Genomic DNA, 19522 nt, shown 5'->3' on the forward strand with positions numbered 1-19522 from the left:
AAAAAGCTTGAGCAGGAATGGCGGCGGCGCCGGGCAGCCCTCGGGCCGCGCCACGCCGCCGCCGCGCGCCGCCGCCGCGCCCGTGACGTCACGCGTTCACAGCCACGCGCGGCGGCCGCGCGATACGCGCGTACTGCGCGAGCCTCTACACTACTACCTACACTAGGATATTGTTCTACACGCTTGCGCATTAAATGATGGAGGTGATCAGTCGCGCCTTGAAGTTGACTATCCTCTCGGAGGTCTGCGCTATGCGCAAGATCAGGTCCTGGATGAGATTGGCGATGCCGCGGTTAGCGATGATGAAGAGTCGCGTGATGGGGCCGGGGACACCCTCGGTGAGGTTGTCGCCTTTGGCGGCGCTGGCGTCCTCGCCGTCGGCGCCGGCGCCCGCGTCGCCGCTGGACGAGCCGGACGAGGAGCCGGCCACCAGCTGCAACACAACACGCTTGTTAGACTTATTCCATTGGCGTCATCTCGACGTCCACTGAGCGGCTTACTGCCTAGCGACTCCGTAACTCCGCCTACTCCGAGGAGGCGGCACTGCGCCGCTCCAACCACTACACAAATAACTACAAAACAACAACAAACAACAGACAATGAATGGCAATGCGGCGCTGTAACTGTTTCATGTGTGTCGGGAACTACATGTTTGTGCTGCTGAGTTTGTTAGTAACTAATAATAAGCTTGTCTACTGATTACTCAATTTTTAGATTTTGTTAATGGCGCGCCTTACTGTTATAGTTAAGCAAGATACACTGCCTGTACACGGGTGGCTCTTACATAGGTAGATTCTTCAATAATGTGTAGTTAAATATTTGTGAATGAAGGAAAATATGAAATAGGAGATCAGTGTTATATGTAACGGGAGTAGGTATTAGCTGCGTATCGTGTGTACTCAGGATCGATCGTTTCAGATGAAGCACTACTGGGCACTACTGCGTTCCCGAAGGGCTAGTTCTATGAGCTACGTGTGTCTACTGCGCATGGGCCGTGTGCGGTCATGTTGGGTTCAGTGTATACTTGTGGGTCGTTAGGGTCCAGGGTGGCGGTGTGCGACGCCGTCAGGCCCACGTTTAACGAGTCGGTGCCCGCGAACAGGCGGAACGCCGTGCCAGCCGCGCGGGCCATCGCCTCGGGAGCGCGCTGCAAACCAAACCTGCTCACTCGCCACTCTCACGTACGTACCATATGCATCTCTCATTCTAACCTTCTTGTATTTCATGTTCGCTTGAGTGTTATTTGTGTGAGAACCAGAAATAATACTTTAATCAATGTTATATGTCACGAAAAGAGAGAAAAAAAACAAGGGTAAGTCGGGTTGAGTAATGTAGCTTTCGCTCGCGTTAAGAACTATTACTTATTATTAATTAAGTATAGTTTTGGGGTGTTACTTTTGTTTAGCGTGTGTAAAAAAATATATCCTAAAGAACTTCTTTGCACTTCGTAACATTAGGTACTGATGTTCAAACTAATATATTGATGTTCTCCATCATTCAGATTTTATCCCCAGGGGGGCTGAATGTATCAAAATCCTATCTAAGCGAACATCTTCTTCATAGTAGCACCAATCTTTCAGTTTTAGTTCAATTAGTCGAATATCTAAGAAGATCTTTACAAACTTTCATTCCCTATTTGACCGCTCTTGAGAGTAGAGTTTATCAGAATCCTTTCTTACCGCATGCTACGTCATAACATCTACCCGCGTGACAAATTTCTGCCCGATCCGTCCAGTGTTTGGGGTGTGCGTTGATAGATCAGTATGTCAGTCAGTCAGTCAACTTTGAATTATTATACTTAGATACATGTTAATCTTTACGTTGGCTAATGGGACTTATGGGACAATATAATCCTTACCCTGACGATGTCGAAGAGGAAGTTGCCGGAGCCGCCCCCGGAGCCGCCGGCGCTGCCGCCGAAGCTCAGGAACCTAGAATGTTCACAAGCGTTCGTAACGTGTATCATAAGTACTAACGTAACCGTTGCATGTGCGAAGCGAAACGAAAACATGCGAAAGTTATCGCAAAAACATACAACAGTAATACTCTCAATACAAGCGATGCTGTTCACTGGCGAGAACCTCAGCGCTTGCCATGTAACTGGCAGCCGCTGAGCCATGTCTGGGGCGCAGGGTGTTGGCAGTGCCTTCAATTTAGTTGTCTCTAAAAAGGCCCTTCAGGGCTGTCACACTGTATCATTATGAATGTATTTTTTGCTAATTATTTTATGTCTGATTTTAATAAAAGTATTTTGCGTTTGATACTAATCAGAGTATTTTGTAAGTAGGGGCGGTGTTGAACTGACCTCTTGTTTCTATTTTCTTCGCTGGAGTCGGCGTCGTCGAGCGTGATCTCGTCGATGCTGGCGGCGTTGGTCTGCGCGGCGACCTGCTGGTCGTCGCTGGCGGCGGGCTGCTGGTCGGCGGCGGGCTCGCCGAACGCGACGCGCACCTCCGCCTGTTGCGACTCCGCGCCCGACAGCAGCTGGTTCTCCTCGGCCAGCGCGTTCTGCAAGCGAGCGGGAGGGTGAGCGGCGGCCGGGGCGGCGGGCGGGTGAGCGTTAATATGGGCGTGGCGTGTCGTGCGTGAAGTGACCATGACGATGACGATGGCGATGACGATGAAGGCGCGCGGTCTGCGCGCGCCCGCTCTGCCGTCCCCGGGCAGGCTGGGGTTAGTGCGCGTTAGATCCGTGACGTCGGCATACCGGCAGGAGGAAAAGAGCGCGCCTGCGCCGGCGGCGCGCGGCCTCCGGGCTGCTGTCGTCGCCGACGCTGCTGGCGGTGGTGGTGGTGGTGGTGGTAGGGCTGGCGGACGCCGGCTCGTCGTCATCGTCATCGTCGTCGTCGTCGTCGAGCTCGACGGTGCCGCCTCCGGTGTTGCCGCCGCCGTTCCGGTTGCCGAGGAACAGGCGAAGCACCACGGGCCCGAATGTTTGCAGCACCATGCTCGTTATTTGCTGTACCTTCTGTTCGATTATCTAGAACATACACCGCCCTTAGCGTCGCTTACGACGACCTTCCAAATTATACAACAGTCCGCATCCCTAACTGAGGTAACGGCACCCGCCGCCAACTCTTCGACCGGCTTCTGCACAGGGTTCTGAAGGGCTGGGCAAGTTCCTGCATTTATGAAAGGACTAGTCTAGTATGTAATTAGTGAGAGCGTGCCGCGAGCGCGGTCGGCGCGGGCCTACCTGCGTGAGCGAGGGGAACAGCTGCCGCAGGATGCCGATCGTCCTCTTGTTGCGCTCGCTGAGCTCGGAGCCCGGCGCGCCCAGGTTCAGCGTCGCCAGGGTCTCCTGGAATCACATCGAATACGACTAAATCAATACCTTTTCCCTGTGTCGACAGCCTTACGCAACTTATTCTCTCATAAAATATTATTAATGGCGGTAGAAGCATTGTCGTAAACAAAGCGACGTAATTATGTAATTTTATCATTGATGAATCGGAATGATTAGGGTCACGCGACGCGCTGACCCCTCCACCTCCGCCGGCCTGCGCTCGCACATCTAATTGAGTTTTACGCTAAGTGTGTATTACAGGCGATTCGTTACTTGGTCGCACGCATCGCCGCACAATGAGGACGCATGTTTTATGTACATATTTATATTCACAGGTTTACAATAAACGGGGCTTTCTGCTTATTATGTATTGTTTCACAATCAAGTTAGAAGATGGCAAGTGACAAGGCGTATGAGAACGGTCACCTGTCACAGCAACAGAGGTGGTGGGTACCTGCGCACTGGCGGCGGGGGCGATGATCTCGATGATCTCGGGCGTGTTGTCTCCGGCGGGCGCGGGCTCGGGCGCGGGCTGCGCGGCGGGCGCGGGCTCGGGTGCCGGCGCGGCCGCCACCAGCGCCGCGCACAGCGCCACTATGTACAGGGATGTCTTCATATCGTTTGAGGGGCGGCACTGACGCAGACTAACACCACAGTTCCGTAACGTGCTCTCCGTTGCAAACTAACTGTTGGGACCTGCGGGCAGAGCACATGTAGTTAGTGGAGGCTCGGGCGGGGCGTCCCTGCGTCACATCAGTATTGGCAAGCTGAGCGTGGGCAGCTCGGCCGGACCCGCACGGTGCGCGTGTGTTTGTGTGCTCGTTGTGTATGCAGGGCGCGTCGCGCGCCGGCCACTCTACGCAACCTGACCTTTCACCCTAATCTGACGTCTTTGCGTTCATTTTATGAAATAGTATAGGTACTGTTCCAACAATATTCATATGCTAATTATAATGACGTTTTCTGACTACCCATCTTTGCTGTGGTGCGGCGTTGATCTTACAGTACCACTGCAATGTGGACTCGTAAGTTTATAGTTTTAAAAGTTTTGCACATTTGCGACACCTGTTAAAATGATATTTATTTATAAACCGTCTGAAATATGTTAAAGACCCATAAAATGATTGCAATACACGCTATTAAAGTATCGAAATTATACATGTGTAAGCGTGAAACCTCCCCGCCAATGTAATGACGACACGACACGCTAAAGCCTGCTATTAGCAGCAATAACTAAGAAAGCGGATGAATGTTGTTATACGATGCGCGGGATTGGCCAGCCCAACGAGGTGTAATCTAACAAAAAGCATTATCATTGTTTCTCACACGTTGTAATGTTTTATTATAATAATTTATTATATCATAATTTCGAAACAGGAAATTCCACAGAAACGCGTGCCGGACGCGGCAAGGACGCGTCCTTATGTTGGTAAACTCACGAAGCATTTCATTTACACCCGACAGCAATTATTAAAGTGTTGCAATCGCATGTACTGCTACAGTTAATTTACACGAGGTTATGCTTAAATCACAAATTTTCCAATTGTTATTGGTGCATGAGCATGAGTGCCGAATGTGCAGCGCGCAGGCGAGGCCGCGCGGCCGCGACCTAGCGCGCGACACTGAGGGGCGAACATGAGGCGGGTTACTATGTAACGACTTTTAAAAAGGCTAATCATTGCAAACATACAATTATTTGAAAATAATACTAAATAAGGACAAAACAATCATTACGTGAGAAACTTGGACGAGTAATTACACTTAACTGTACATTTATATAAAATTGCAGACGCTGGCATTGCATGATCACTTTTGACCCCTGTCCATCACCCCCGCGTGACCTTCGGGAGTAATTCAAGAGTTATGAGTGGACCGCATGGACAGCGAGTGCCCTCGCGGCGAGGCGGCTGTTGTGCAAGCAGCCCGATACAGTTGTCGCGGGCGCTTGAGGAAAACGGATATCGCGAGCTGTTGAGCAACCGCCGAGAGCCGCGCCAGCCGCCGGCGGGGCACACCGCTCTCCGCTCTTATACAGAGAACTAACATTTGACCATACTGGATAATTTCAGCGTTAGAGCCACTCTGTTTAGCAGTACGTTTCCCTCGCTTACAAAGCTCAAGCACTCCATCAATTTCAATATAGACTTGATTTCGTTTAGCGAAGAACAAGCACGGCAGCTCGCGATGCTGCGCCGGGCGGGACAACATCGGTCCAGATAGCAAGTCAAAGACTTGAGCAGGACACACATACCGATAAACTGTTTTCTGTGTTTGGAAAAGTTTGAAGAACTATATGCATAATGTAGTTAAATTTATTAGGTCACGTCTTTCTGTATGGTAACATTTGAATTTTAAATATACAAAATGATATTTCGTAAGTGCGCAGCGGTCAAACTGGCTCAATGTAACACTTAACATTATGCAAATAATGTTGCTGTTTGGGCTTAATGTTCCGCACTTAAGGCTGAACACTGCTCGACATTAGCATACACGACGAACCCGAGGTCGCAGGCCGCGCCGCGCCGGAACAACGCCGCTCTACTGCGCCAGGTTTCGCAAACATATAGATTAATTGATTAAGGTATCATTTAACTAATTAAGTTATCTTCGGGGTGAAGCAAACATTTGCGCAAGAGGGCGGCGAGGCGCGGTGCCGGCGATCCGCGACGACAGCCCCGCGCTGCAGCCGGCGCCACCAGAGCACCAGCACCAGCCTCGCGCGCCAGCTCGTGTGTGTCGGCACGTGCGCGGTCGCCTCTTGTTTACAAACACACGGCTCTCGGCGGAGCAATTATATCGATCGATAATTAAATACACGCGCGAGATGTCTGCCTGTTGTGTCTTATACGCCACGTTTGTTTTATTTGGTTCGTGTACAACTCTACGACAATGTTGGCAAGCAAATTAAAAACATAGTTGTTTTTTACGGATAGCGCATAATGTGATTTAAACGGATCAGCTGCATTTCTTACACTCATTATCAATTAGATTTATAGAAAATTTATTGTTTTAAAATAATCACGCGACGTGAAAAGCAAACTAATAAATATTTAGGGCCGAGTAACAATGGAACTGTGGATATCCTGAACACGGGGAAGTGTTACAGTCGCAGCATTGCAACTGCTAGGAAAACGGAAATAAATGAGTCTGTCCGGTGCACTCATCAAATCTGTTCGACTCGTTAATTAACACGTTTCTTTGACGTTATGAAACTCTATCATTATATGTCCCTGTTTGGAAACCCCACATCATTAATTATTGACTAATAAACCAACATAACATAGTTATTAGGATGACGATATTATGCAATCGAAAAAGATAATTTACATAATTTATTTATTATAGTTGCGTGTACGCGGTGACGTAAAACGCGGCGGCGGCGTAGTCCCGTAGCCCGTAGCGTTGTGCTACGAGATGTTATCGTGGTTTATACAAGGGTAGTAGTGTATCACGTGACGTACCTATGTCTGGAGGCGTGGCGCGGCGCCCGGCGTGTGCGTGCCCCGCGCGCCGCCCGCGGTATATAAGCGCGCCGCCGCGCCGCGGGAGGAGCGTTGCCCAAGCCGCGCTCCTGCCGGCGACGAGCCTCGCCACAGTCGCCACCGATCACACGTAATCATCTCACAGTTATGCACTCCTAGCGCAGCATTAGTGTTTACGAGCGCCGCTCGACTGTTCTACAATGGGTGTCGCAACGAGCCGCCGACGCCGACCTATCCTTGCATTAAAGCGATCGGTTCGTAATTATCGCGCTGATTGCTAACGCAACTACCAGCTTTATTGGCGCTTATTATTTTATATAAATTTACATTCAAGATACGCGATTAATGATAATGAATACCTATTTCACTGGTTCAGTGATTGTAGCTAAGTTACTAGAATTAGGAGCACGGCAACAGTTTGCGGTTGCACAGAAGTTTGCTGTAATGATCCATCTAAAGCACTCGTGAGTGTTTTGTTATAAAAACGTCGGCTTGAGGAGCCGTAGTGTTATTTTTGGAAGCGACATAATGCGTCGGTCCTTGCAATAATTAAATCTGTAAAGAAACTTCAAATTTTCCAAACATAATAAATTAGAATATCACTAAAGTTTAGGAACGGTCCTCCGCGATACAAGTGAGCGTCGCGTAAGTACAAGTCGGTCAGTTCAGACTGAGAGCCTGTCTACTGTGCGTCAGCGATGCGCAAAGATGCGGGCGATGCGCGGGCGCAGCCCCGCTGCCTGATCACTCTAATGACAGGTAATGTAGACAATTATAGTTATTGTGTGTAATGCCGGCATTGTACACAATAACCATAGGCTAGTTCCGCATGCGGCACGTAACATTCTGCGAAAGTAAAGACAATTTTGCGCGCCGTCCTCCGACAAATTGGGCGCATGTGTCATAACACAATATGTATTACGTCATGAGCGGAGCACGAGTAGCCCGGTACGCGGTGCCCGGGGGTTGTACCACATCCTAGTAGAGTCGACGCGTCGCGGCCGTCCGGCGAGCGATCGGTGCTGTTAGAGGCTGCGGCCTCGAGACTTCGCCGCGAAAGTCTAAGAACGCGGCGTTAATTCTAAAATAATAGCGGTCCATAAACCAGTCAATACGTTTTTCGGCTGTCTATGTGCTAAGCTGAACCGTAACAAATTAGGTTAAGACCCACCAGCGCTGCGGTTAAATCTCTCCATCGCTCGAGGCGTTACGGCATCTGCGTGTGTCAGCGGAGTTGCGACAATCAGATAGAACGCGCGTTTTTCGCAATTTTCTTGTTAAAGTATAACTTGGTTAACAGCGGCTCATTATAGTACACGTGATGCAAGCAGCACGCGCCCGACTCGCGCCCGACTCGCGGCCTACACTGCAAGACAGCCACGCGGGTGTCGCAGCTCCAGCAGGCGCTCTACTGGGAGCTTACACTCGCGATACCACTAATAACTGTCTCGAAAGATGAAGGGTTGAACTGTATATTGGAAACCAAAATTTGCTCCCAAACCAACTGTGTGGGTGACAGTTGAGTGCCGGTACACTGCGGAAGCAGAAAAGGTATCCTCCAGCCGTCGACCTCGCCGCGACGGGACTGTACTCAACTGCTATTTAATGTTATTACCTCAGTTTGTGTGCACAGCGGATAACTTTACGACACGGACTGAAACCGAACGTATGTCACTCCTATGCAGCCGACGGTAATATCTAATGCATTATTGCTTACTTAATCCTTTGGTATCGGGGTATTAGTATACAAGATCAGAACATAAGCTCAATTAAGAGCATAGCTTACAAAACTTTATTGAGCTAGCGGTTACTATCGCTTCTTGTAAGCAAAGATGGCATTTATAGATGATGGTTGATGCGGGGCATTACTGGGGCGACGGGAGAGGGGAGGCCGGGCCGACAGTTTGCACAACACCCTTTCACCGAGCTCCACCTGCCCCCTCCCCCCCACGCCCCGGCCCTGTGACTCACTGTGGAATAAACCCGGCTCTGTAGAATGTCACCGTCCTCGCGCGCCCTTCGACACCACCCACGCGAGCTACGGGCGCCCTCATGTACTGAGCCTCATGTACTACCGCGTAGAGGGGGGGGGGCACCACTGTCACCACACCGCCTGGTTCAGGGACTTGGCCTCATCGCTTGTTTTCCATAATTATACGAAGCGTAGAGATTTAAATACATTACAAATCAAATCAAATCAAATCAAATTCATTTATTTGCTAAATACAGGTATGTGCAAATACACAGATGGTAAAAAAATTATAATTGTGAAACACTGTATTTGACCATTGCAATGGTGTGCAAATGTTCTATTGAAGTAACTTAAAATTACATTTTATTATTAATCACACATTATGGATTATTAACTGCACATTATTACTAATTAAATATTTTTATCAATTACACATTACTATTAATTACACCTATAGCATTACACATAATTAAAATTAGCTAGTGACTTATTGTTATTCAGTGCATATTATTACTGATTTAGTGACATAAAATATTAAAGTTACAGCCAGTAAGAAATGTGTACTAAATACTTGTAAAATATTATAATTTATCGTTTAGGTATTCATTTATAGAATAATATGCCTTTTCTACTAAAAAAGATTGTAGTTTGTTTTTCAGAAGGTGCAGTTCAACTATTGTTTTAATATTATTTGGTAACTTGTTATAGACTACTAGCCATAACCAGAATACTTTGGTTCATAAATGTAGTTTTATTTATTGGTATTGTTAGTCTAGTGGGATCCCGTTTGCTTGGCCCTCTCTTCTCAAATAGAGTAGGATTTGTGACTATAAATATTGTCAGTTCATAAATATACAATGAAGGCATAGTCATAATTTTTAAAGTTTTGAAATATGGTCTGCAGGAATCCGTTATTTTTAAGTTACAAATTGCTCTAATACAACGTTTTTGACATTTAAATGCACACTCTTTTTCTGTGCAGTTACCCCAGAAGATGATTCCATATCGGAGGATAGATCCCACATTAGCATGATATGCCATAATAACTGTTTTCTGGTTGACAACCTTGGTTAATTTATACAAAACGACTGTTGGTTCATCTTTTTACAAATATGGTCAATGTGGGCTTTCCATGTTAAATTGCAGTCTATATGTAAACCTAAGAATTTAGTATTGTTAACTTCTTCTACTTGTTGATTTAAGTGATTTATATTTAGTTTTATAGTATTTTTCTGGTGTAAATTCCTAAATCGCATTATTTTAGTTTTATTTAAGTTTAAAATTAGATTATTATCCTTCATCCATTGAACAATGTTATTTAAAGATTTATTAATTATTGAATCATAATTTATTTGGTATTTCCTGATGTGAACCACTGTACACGACGCCAAGAGTGCGGTTTCGTGCTCCTGTCCGTGACTCTCTCTCTTGGGATATTTGTAAATTACTTTTGTGTAAACGTAAAAGTCGGGAGTTCTTTAAGAAACATATTGCATCGTAAAGATAACCTTTGGCGATGTCGGCGATGGTCGGTTGCGGCGTGAGGCGCCGTGACGCAACGCTAAGTAGATGCAATTACATACAAATATAAATGTATAGTTACAGTACTTTCTAAGCATAGTGCGGTTCATCGGCGACCTTACGCAACCGAGCAGTGATAACACGCGCGCTTATCAGAGCCGATCCGCTGATCTCACACTCAGCAATTCAAACTGAATACATACTAATATTTCTAAAAGTTTTCTCAAACAGTCAAATATTGTAAAAGTCGTTGTTCTCCACAACGTGACGCTCACAGCGCGTGTGCGTGGCGTGTGCGTGGCGTTTGCGTGGCGTTTGCGTGGCGGGTGCGTGCGGGGGTCGGGCGCACGGTGTCGCAGGTGTTCCCACGCGGCAGCCGCAGCACAAAAACGTGTGCGGCGCATGCGCAGCGAGCCGCCACAAGAACTGCTCCCATTGTGCGCCGCGAGGTTCTCATACTTCACACGACTGTGTGCTATGTTATTATATTTACTTGTTGACAAATCGTATTGTTATAGTTTTTGTTCCTCTATTGGTCAGTGACCCGTAGGTCAGTGACAGTACTTACGTTAAATTATTTTTTTCAACAATTCGTAATGTCATTAATTTACGGTTTACTCACGCGTATTTGGCGGGCTAGCGATTCAAATAAGTTAGATTCTCACGATATTTACTATAAAATATTAAATTATATATATACTGCTTATCTCCTTCAAATACATTATGTGATTGTTAATGTAATTATTGATTATTTCGTACAGATTCAATGTCAGAGTCTACGGCTGCAAGCGATTGAAAACATGAATATTTTCTTTCCCGATTATATAAAACACTTGCATGTAATTATTTGCAGTTTGACCATAACTGAACAAAAGTAAGCCAAAACTATATTAGTGTACTACTAGTACACCATGGAAAAGACATCAACGCGCGCATTTTGTGTGTTTTGGTTGCGCTTCTCTTGGTCCTCTTGTTGGACGTCCCGTCACAATGTAGTTTAGGCAAGTGTATAACAAGCGTGTCATCAGGTGCCGCTGTCAGTGTAGTGTGATGTGGTGTGAGTGGTGTGAGTGGTGTGAGTGGTGTGAGTGGTGTGACCGCGGGGTCAGGCGCTAACGAGCGGCGCGTGCTGTGCGCTGCTCGCCGCGCGGCCATTACTATTATGTAGAGACACGCGCTGCGCATGCCACACATATATATTGAAGTTTTATGAATGCTGTTGCCTTGGATAAGAAGGCAAAATATTTTTGTCACCATCGGTAATGAGGCGCGTGACAAAATTTGGTTAAAGTTAAAAGAAATGTGTTTCAGCGTGTCAGTCATCTACTCAGTCATGTCAGGCACACAACATATCAATATTGTTTGTTATATAATATGCCTGATTATGTTTTGGCTAATTGTCTTTAATATTTCTGCGATTGTCAGTTGTCAAAGAGCAGGGCTTGCTAGGTTAGCTCCTGCAGCTCGACGCGAGGTCAGTGCTGCTGAGGAGTAACGGGAGCTCAGCGGGAGCACAGATCTCCCACTGACTCGCGTCGCTGGCCGGCAGCGGTGGCGCCACCCACGTTACCGTTCTGTTGCATCACTCGGCTCTTCATAAAATGATTAAACTTAGCGTTTTGAAATATTTCAACAGTGTTTTGTTATTATTAGAGTGTTGTAGAAAGTAGCGCATGCGCAGTCGGCGCAAGTGGAAGGACGAACGAAAGGGAAGTCGACATTGGCGGAGATGATGCAACGAGACGGTGTGACGTCACTGCTATCGAGCAATGTGTATCATTTGTGATGTGGGTACACGTGCAACGGAACTGTTTCGGATCAGCGTCGGGCTTCGAGCTGGTGGCACACGCCGCGTGGTTACGCAACACACTGTTGTATGGTACTACTGGTAGCAAGTTTGCGCAACGGACTGACTTATAGCATTCACAAATAACTTTTATGGTTGTGTTATTTTATTGAAATAACAAGTTCTATCAGGGCCTCGAGGGAGGCACAAGGATTTAGAAAGTTGAACGTTGACAGCGTGCCCTTGCAGCGGGCGGCAGGCAGCAGGCGCGCGGCCGCCGCCCGCCGGGGACCGCGGGCCTCGGCCTGCTGTTACGGCAACACGGGCCTTACAAAACCAAGCACCAACACATGCCAATAGTGCGTCTACGCTACTTACACACAAACGTAGACTGCGGTTGCGCTTGTTATGAAATGTATTCGCTAAACTTAATGCGCCTATTAATACACAAACGTAGCCGGGCAACGCGGCAGGTGTGCCTGTGTGTGCTAGCCTGCGACTGTGTGTGTTTCCTTTCGCCGCGGCCGCGCGACCTCCTTCCGCCAGCGAAAGTGGCGCACGCGCATGCCGCACCGCCAGCGCTCGCATATAGTTGCCCAATTACGGAAAATTATAGATATGTGACGACCTTTAGCAAAGAGATGACCCGAGAACCGCCAAGAGCCGCCGAGAGCTCCCCGCGCCCGACACGAGCCGACTGCAGCTTACGTAAGCTCCTCACTCCGCTACTGAGATGTGGATATGGGCACGAATGGTTTGCTTGAAGGGATTGCAGAAGCTTCTGTGTTTTCATACTTGTGCATAATGTTTTGCAGAAGTCGTAAATAAAAAAGAATTCCCTGAACAATCAGTAATTGAGAAACATACAAAAGCGTAATAAATGACTTACATTAAGTATTTCCGCAATCAAATCTTGATTTAATGAAAAGTGTAAGTAGGTTGTTTGACTGTTTAAACTATTAAATAACAGGGGAGCAAAACAACAGCAGAGCGAGTGGGCGACGGAGGGAGGGAAGGGTGAAGGGGGGTGTCGGGGGCGTGATATAACGAGCGCTGCGATTCATTATGTTATTGCGTCAGTTCCTCGGCGTGCTCGTCTGGACAGAGAGTTCTAGCCAACACAATAGCGATAAAATTCGCTACTTGTGCGCAGTTCCGGCCGCCATGACCGCCGATCTAATCTACCATAAAGCCGGTAAGGGGAGGAGTTGCTATGGTTTACTGAACAACTGACCAGCTCAATGTCACAACCAGCCGGACACAGCACACTCAAGATGCAGAGCGGATGAAGATGGATACAAACGTGATACACAAAAATAGGTTCTTCAAGAAAGGCATTAGAAGGTTCTTAGAGGGTCAGTAGCGCGGTTTTATTGGTCACAGTTTACCATTGCACATTACGCGGTTATTTGTCACTGTTACCATAGGACATTATGCGTGAAATCCAATTATGGTAGAACCCCGAGGTGACTCCGGCAGACTAGACAGCCGGGGGAGAAGACATCTCCACATGTACATAGGTATAGAAGCAGGAAGTGGCGCGCAGCACGGACTGCGCGACAGTGATGAGCGAGCTCCTCGTGCGCCGTGACGTCACGGACGACCTATTAGTAGAGCCTCTAATGTATCGTCACATTGTTCTTGCTCGATGGTTTTGTGTCGATTTCTTCCTCATACTGAACAATGGGCGCTCTACATATCAACAAGAATTATTTTGCAACGTATGGTATAATATTTGGCACATGTTATATCATTGTAAGTCATTTCAAGTTATGAAACCATGTTTGTTCTGAGTTAAGTATCTACGTTGAAATATTTTTTTCTTGTGTTTACGTAATTATTAACTCAGGCTAATGACATAGGAAAATAATTAGATGTCATGTGGCTCTGTCGTGTTATGTGGAGCTGAAGAGTGAGGTTCGAAGAACTCATTGTGACTAAGCTGAACCTAAGTGCGCGGAAGGAAATGGTTATTAACGAAGACTCACGCAGTTGAATAGATTAGACTTTTTAATGACTATTAATCTATACTCTATACTAATATATAAAGCTGAAGAGTTTGTTTTTTTGAACGCGCTAATCTCAGGAACTACTGGTCAAATTGAAAAAATATTCCCTCGCGCTGTACTCTACTAGTTGACTTGTGGGGACTTGAGCGTGCAAAGGAAGGTTTATCAAAAACCGAAATATTTGATAATTAGTTAGTTTGCTGAGCGTGTGTGGCAGGTTCAGAGGCGCGCGTGTTGCGCAACACCGCCGGGCCGCGAGTTGCGTCACCCGCTACAGATGGAAGCGCGACACTCGCGACGTTTGATCGATTTGTTCTCGTTGGCCAACTCTGCTCGCCGCTTGCAGCAACGCGCCGCGATTCGTTTGGCTTAAGCGCCAAGTCTATTCAAGTGCTTGCAAATCCGGCTTCCGTGTAGTGATTAAGATTGCAATGCAACAACTTCTTGTGGGTGCGGGCGAAGACGTCTGGCGCGGTGTGGCGCGGTGCGACGACAATAGTGAGAGATGCGCCAAGTTCAAGGCCGGCGCGGGTCGCCGCGCGCTTGCTCTCTCTCACTCACGCGCAGCTTATGTAACTGTGGCAGTACACAACTAAGGACAGTAGGTACACTCTTCATATTTGTAGTCGCTAAATGCTTCTCAAGCCAACGCCACGTTAACGGCTTATAAAATAAGTTTTAATTAGTTGAATTGTAGGATAACGCTTTTTTTAAGTCACTTGCAAGACCCATCTTCTAGACAGTTTAAATTAGAACTTCTGTGTGAGTCTTGTGCACCACAACCTACACCAAGGTCACGACATCTCGTAATGGTGCACATGTGTGTCGCTCATGAATGATTTCGTGCAACAAATTACGATGTTTTATCTCGCGAAGCATGATGTAAATTTATGTAAATACTGACCACTGATCATAGTTGTTATTTTAAGTCATTCTTCCTTTTAGTTATACGAGTGGTTTGATATATTCTAGATATTATTGACGTATTGCTGCAAGGGCGTATAGAGCGCTCCCCTTTGTTGATACGCATTCACAAATCATTCTGCCCACTAGTGTGGTACTTCTTCAGGTCGGATGAATTGTTGTCGTAAACACAACTGTGGCGATGGCGTCACGCGTGTGCAGCGCTACCGTTTGGGGCAATATCGCCAGATGTGGAGCTATCAAGTGAATGCCAGTCGAGTCTGCGCGACCTCCATCAAAACCAAATGTCACGAGATCGAGATATATATCCTTGTTCTCGTTTACAGTTCAGCGTTGATTGTTCAAGCATAATGAGTGGCAATGACAAGTGAGTCAGAGAGAAATGCGGGCGCTTAGCGCTGACCCCCAAGTGAACCAGTCCAGGGATGCGCCGGCGCCGCTCGGAGCCCCGTGACGTACACGCGGAGCAGCAGTAGTGGCGACACGACGACACCTTAAATGTTTATGTAAACACTCGTGTTCGAGAACTACGGTGAGGTTGAGGTCGGATGATACGTAGCGCACAAGCTGTTCGACCTTTGTTATGACGGAGTTCTTTTAACTTACGACACGGAAATCAACTTATTAAGGTTTTTTGAGGAGATTGTTTTGTTTTGGCAGCTCGCGGAGATTCTATGTCTGACTACGATTGGACCTTTTTTGTTGTTATTTTATTTACACTTTTCAAAAATTGTAACAAAAATATCATTGAGAAGAATTGTCACCAAATTAATTAAACTGGTCGGGTTTCGGGGTAAACATGCTAAAGAAAAAGAAATCATATCAAATGAATTTCATATATCATAACGCTCAAATTTGTTTTTCACCCACCAATATATGTATTCACTAGCTGACCCAGCAAACGTTGTTTTGCCAAATATTTATTCTAGTTATATTTTTTTATAAAAAAAATAAAAACAAACAATTTCGTCCAAAAACTAAAACATTTTTTTTTAGTGTGAGCAACCCTTAGAGAGAAAAATAGATGTTAGGCGATTCTCAGACCTACTACATACGCATATAAAATCCGTTTCGGAAGAGTAAGGTTACTAACATCGTGACACGGAATTTTTTATATATTAGAAGATAACCGTAACAATTACATCAATGCTCAATCTTTTTTTTTTATTATTTGTTTTTTTAACAAACCAACATCGTACGTGAATATTTTATATGTCTTGTATCACGACTTATGAGATACACATGCCTAGTGACGGACAGACAGACAGAAGTACAGAAATAGTTTTGTAATTCGGGTACGGAACGCTCAAAAAATTGTTGCATATCGTATGCGCGACTTTTAAGTTCGGATATAAACTGAATGCCAAAAAAATAATTTAGATTTAATTACTTCAAGCAGCCGGAATAATGTAGCCTGAATTTATGTAAATACTTATTTAAAAACGCTTTCAATAAATTACATAAAACTCAAAATATGTGCCTTGAAGGAGTGCGGAGTGTGCGTTGATGTCTTCAGTGAGGCGCGCCGACCACCGTTTCATAATGTTGTTACGGCGATCAGTTTCATTAAAACATTCCATCTAGCAGCGGTTTGCTTTGTTCCGAGTTTGGTGTTCACATGCGTACAGGCAGTGTAATGCTATCGCGTTCGTAAGACGAACTTTGACCGCGACCCTGAAGCTAATAAGCAATTGTAGAGGTTTGAAGATAATTGCAAGCATGGAAGTGCGGTCAGGGGTCACCTCATGAGTATTCATGGCACGTCGAGTACAACAATGCTCCCTCCCCCCTCCCTCGCCCCGGTCACCCTACTGCCTGCCTTCGTGATGTGCTGCACGAATATGACCCTTAGGCGAAGAATGTAAAGTCAGGCGTCTTGGAGCACATACACTGCGGTGATAACCTAATGAAAGAGAAATTAATCGCAGTTGTCTGTAATTTGCGAGATTAGTATGCGCGACACGCGTCGCAGTACTGAGGGCTTACGAGAGTACGACACCGAGCACTGGGCACTGGTAAACTGTGGAACTGAGATACATATGAAACGACCTGGATAAAAATAACCTATGGGGAAATGAATTATGTAACTTTAGAAGACTGTGGGGCAGCTGAGTGTTACAGGGGAGCTAATGTGTTGATTGTCAGTTCACAGCATTAGAAAACGGTCTATTTTGCGGTTCTTTACACCACCATGTAGATCGTTTACCGAGTGCCGGTTACTGGGGAGGGGGGGGGACATGTAAACACTAAGGGCTTGCGACGCGATACTAGCTGCACACGCGCATATCTATTGCGATTGCATTTGAAACGATTGAAAACGGATTTTACGGTCAATATGCGTATAATGGTCGATTAGCAACGACAGTATTTACGCTATTTGACTTAATCGTCGAAGGTCGTCGAAGCTGGCTAGTAGTGGTGGGGCGGGGTCGCGACCTTGACCGTACCGACTTTCCTCTGCAGTCCGTAACATGCATAAATTTATCCAAAGTTAAATGTATAATGTTAGATAAGTTGACACCAAATAGTTAGTCGTTGGACCGCTCGTTACATAATGAAGACAACGCGACCCACTTGAGTACGAGGAAACGTAATACCGCGTCCGCGACATGCTGCGCATGCGCCGCGCAGCTCTCACCGTGCAGAACGTGTGTCGTCACAACAGTCGCGGTTTGTTTACATGCTGCGAGTCCCGCCAACTGGACGTGCCAGCCGTGGAGCTCAGATAGAGCATTAGATAGATAGCTCAGATAGAGTGAGCGCGGAAGGTTCAATGTTATCGAAATCGGTTCAATCGTGCGACAGATCAATATTGTGTTGAAACCTGCCAAATGTCGGTGGCAGTGAAGTTGCGGTAGCGCGCGGTAAGCGGTGAGACATTGCAACAGGCGCCGCCTGTCTCAGCCGGGGCGACGGACACTCGCTGCTGGCTACGAGGGTTGCCGCCTTTGATACACTTTCAGTTTCACAAGTGGTTGAGAGACGGGAACTTAGCGTTCATGCAGGCGTACGTGCTGAGTGTGTATGTGTGTGTGTTGTGCGGGTACGTTACCGAGCTGCTAGCCGGAGTTACTGGACACTGACGGGAGCGGCACTGCTGGCACGGGGAGTCCGTGGACACGAGTGAGCGTAGCGGGCGCGCGCGACCGAGTGCCGCAGCAGCCGGCGCCGGCGCCGCGCCCGCCGCGCGCCCCCTCCACCGCCGCCGCGCCCCGCGCGCCGCGCCCTGCTGCGCAGCCTCTCTCCGGACGCGCCCGATACTTTTCCGCAGCCCCACGTGTTTTCCCGGACTGTATTCTGGGTGAGCATGCGCCAACTCTCGCAGCTCGTGCTACCTCTTCCTTTGGTAATCAGGTTTGTACTGATCCAAAACTTTACATATTCTTTGAAATATTTCTTTGTAATAAATTAAATGGCTTGCTTGTAGCATAATAACATGCATATATAAGATAGTTTGTTCGCTCGTCTGGGTGTTTCCCGTGTCACCTTTTACATAGAGAGTCTAACAAATCAAAACACGCTATAGAGCAATAGAGGAGCCGGTCTATGATCTGGAGTGCGACGCCGGGGTGTGCTGGTGCTGGCCTGCTGGGGTGGTCGCGATGACTCACAAACATTGCCTGGAAGTAGAGCTTCTGAGCCGCGTGTGTCTCAGTGAGCGTACGTGTGTATGGGGTCCGCACACTGACATAGCTTTGTGTTGTAACACCAATAAGTAGGTCTGTTTAGATTGGAGCCTTTTTGTGCTTTAGAGTGGAATACGGAACTAGGTGTATTAGTTTAATACGAGTTGAGTGAACTCACGCTACATAACCGCAGGCTGACACCGTGACGTCACAGCCTGTCCGTAAAGAGCATAAGGAGTATCACGAGCGGCTGGTACACACTTACAGACAACACTTTACGGTTGACTTTAACGTTCCTGTTCAAATGCATTGATTTAAGTGGCGAATGTAATTGACGTAATGGCCACAGTGTGATGAACTCGGATTACGATGACCTACTCATCGAATATTAGTGTTGTAAAATTGATATTGCTATGGTTTAAGACCGCAGGGTAGAGGCATTAAAAAACTCAACAATTTTGAATTATTTTGTAAACTAGCAACAAATAATTATGATTATGAATAATTATGACGCAAGCCTGCTGGCTATCTACTTATTAATAATCACAATCTTGTTGATTTATTTAATTCGCTTTGATGTTTTAACTTTTACTTATCTGCGTCATAACACAGCAGCACAGTTTGGACTGAACCCATATCCGCAGATATTGCAACAGCGCCCCGGTCGCTCAGACGTCCGTGTGTTAGTTACACAACGCGGGGCCGCCGGGAGCCCGCACCGCTGTGTTATACAAGCCGCGTCTTCCTAGCGTCACCCACAGGCACAGGGGAAGGTTAAAGTGCGCATGCGAGCAGAACATCACTCCTGCTTATAACATTGACATTTCTTTCACCTTTCTGTATGCTTGACCCTGCCACCTGACTCGCGTAAAGATAACGCATTGTAAATAATTTAGTAAGAGCACGAATAATTAGC

At 46.8% G+C, this 19522-nt stretch overlaps 1 protein-coding gene across 5 annotated transcripts; it reads right to left on the reverse strand.

Moving 5' to 3' along the window:
• Positions 1 to 80: 80 nt before the first annotated feature.
• On the reverse strand, positions 81 to 18158 carry LOC113499379 (synaptonemal complex protein 4). Of its 5 annotated transcripts, none has more exons than XM_026879845.1 (7): positions 18065 to 18156; positions 3741 to 3982; positions 3197 to 3301; positions 2708 to 2980; positions 2306 to 2508; positions 1859 to 1931; positions 81 to 433 (listed from the first exon to the last, which is right to left on the reverse strand). In XM_026879845.1, the coding sequence occupies exons 2-7, from the start codon at positions 3900 to 3902 to the stop codon at positions 191 to 193; spliced, it is 1059 nt and encodes a 352-aa protein (XP_026735646.1). In that variant the 5' UTR covers positions 3903 to 3982; positions 18065 to 18156; the 3' UTR covers positions 81 to 190. The 5 variants fall into 5 exon arrangements, with proteins under 5 accessions (XP_026735646.1, XP_026735648.1, XP_026735649.1 ...); XM_026879847.1 differs by having other exon boundaries at positions 18033 to 18156; XM_026879848.1 differs by lacking the exon at positions 2708 to 2980 and having other exon boundaries at positions 18065 to 18158.
• Between the last annotated feature and the right edge of the window lie 1364 nt (positions 18159 to 19522).

The sequence above is a fragment of the Trichoplusia ni genome, chromosome 12, assembly GCF_003590095.1.
Source record: "Trichoplusia ni isolate ovarian cell line Hi5 chromosome 12, tn1, whole genome shotgun sequence".
Taxonomy (NCBI): domain Eukaryota; kingdom Metazoa; phylum Arthropoda; class Insecta; order Lepidoptera; family Noctuidae; genus Trichoplusia; species Trichoplusia ni.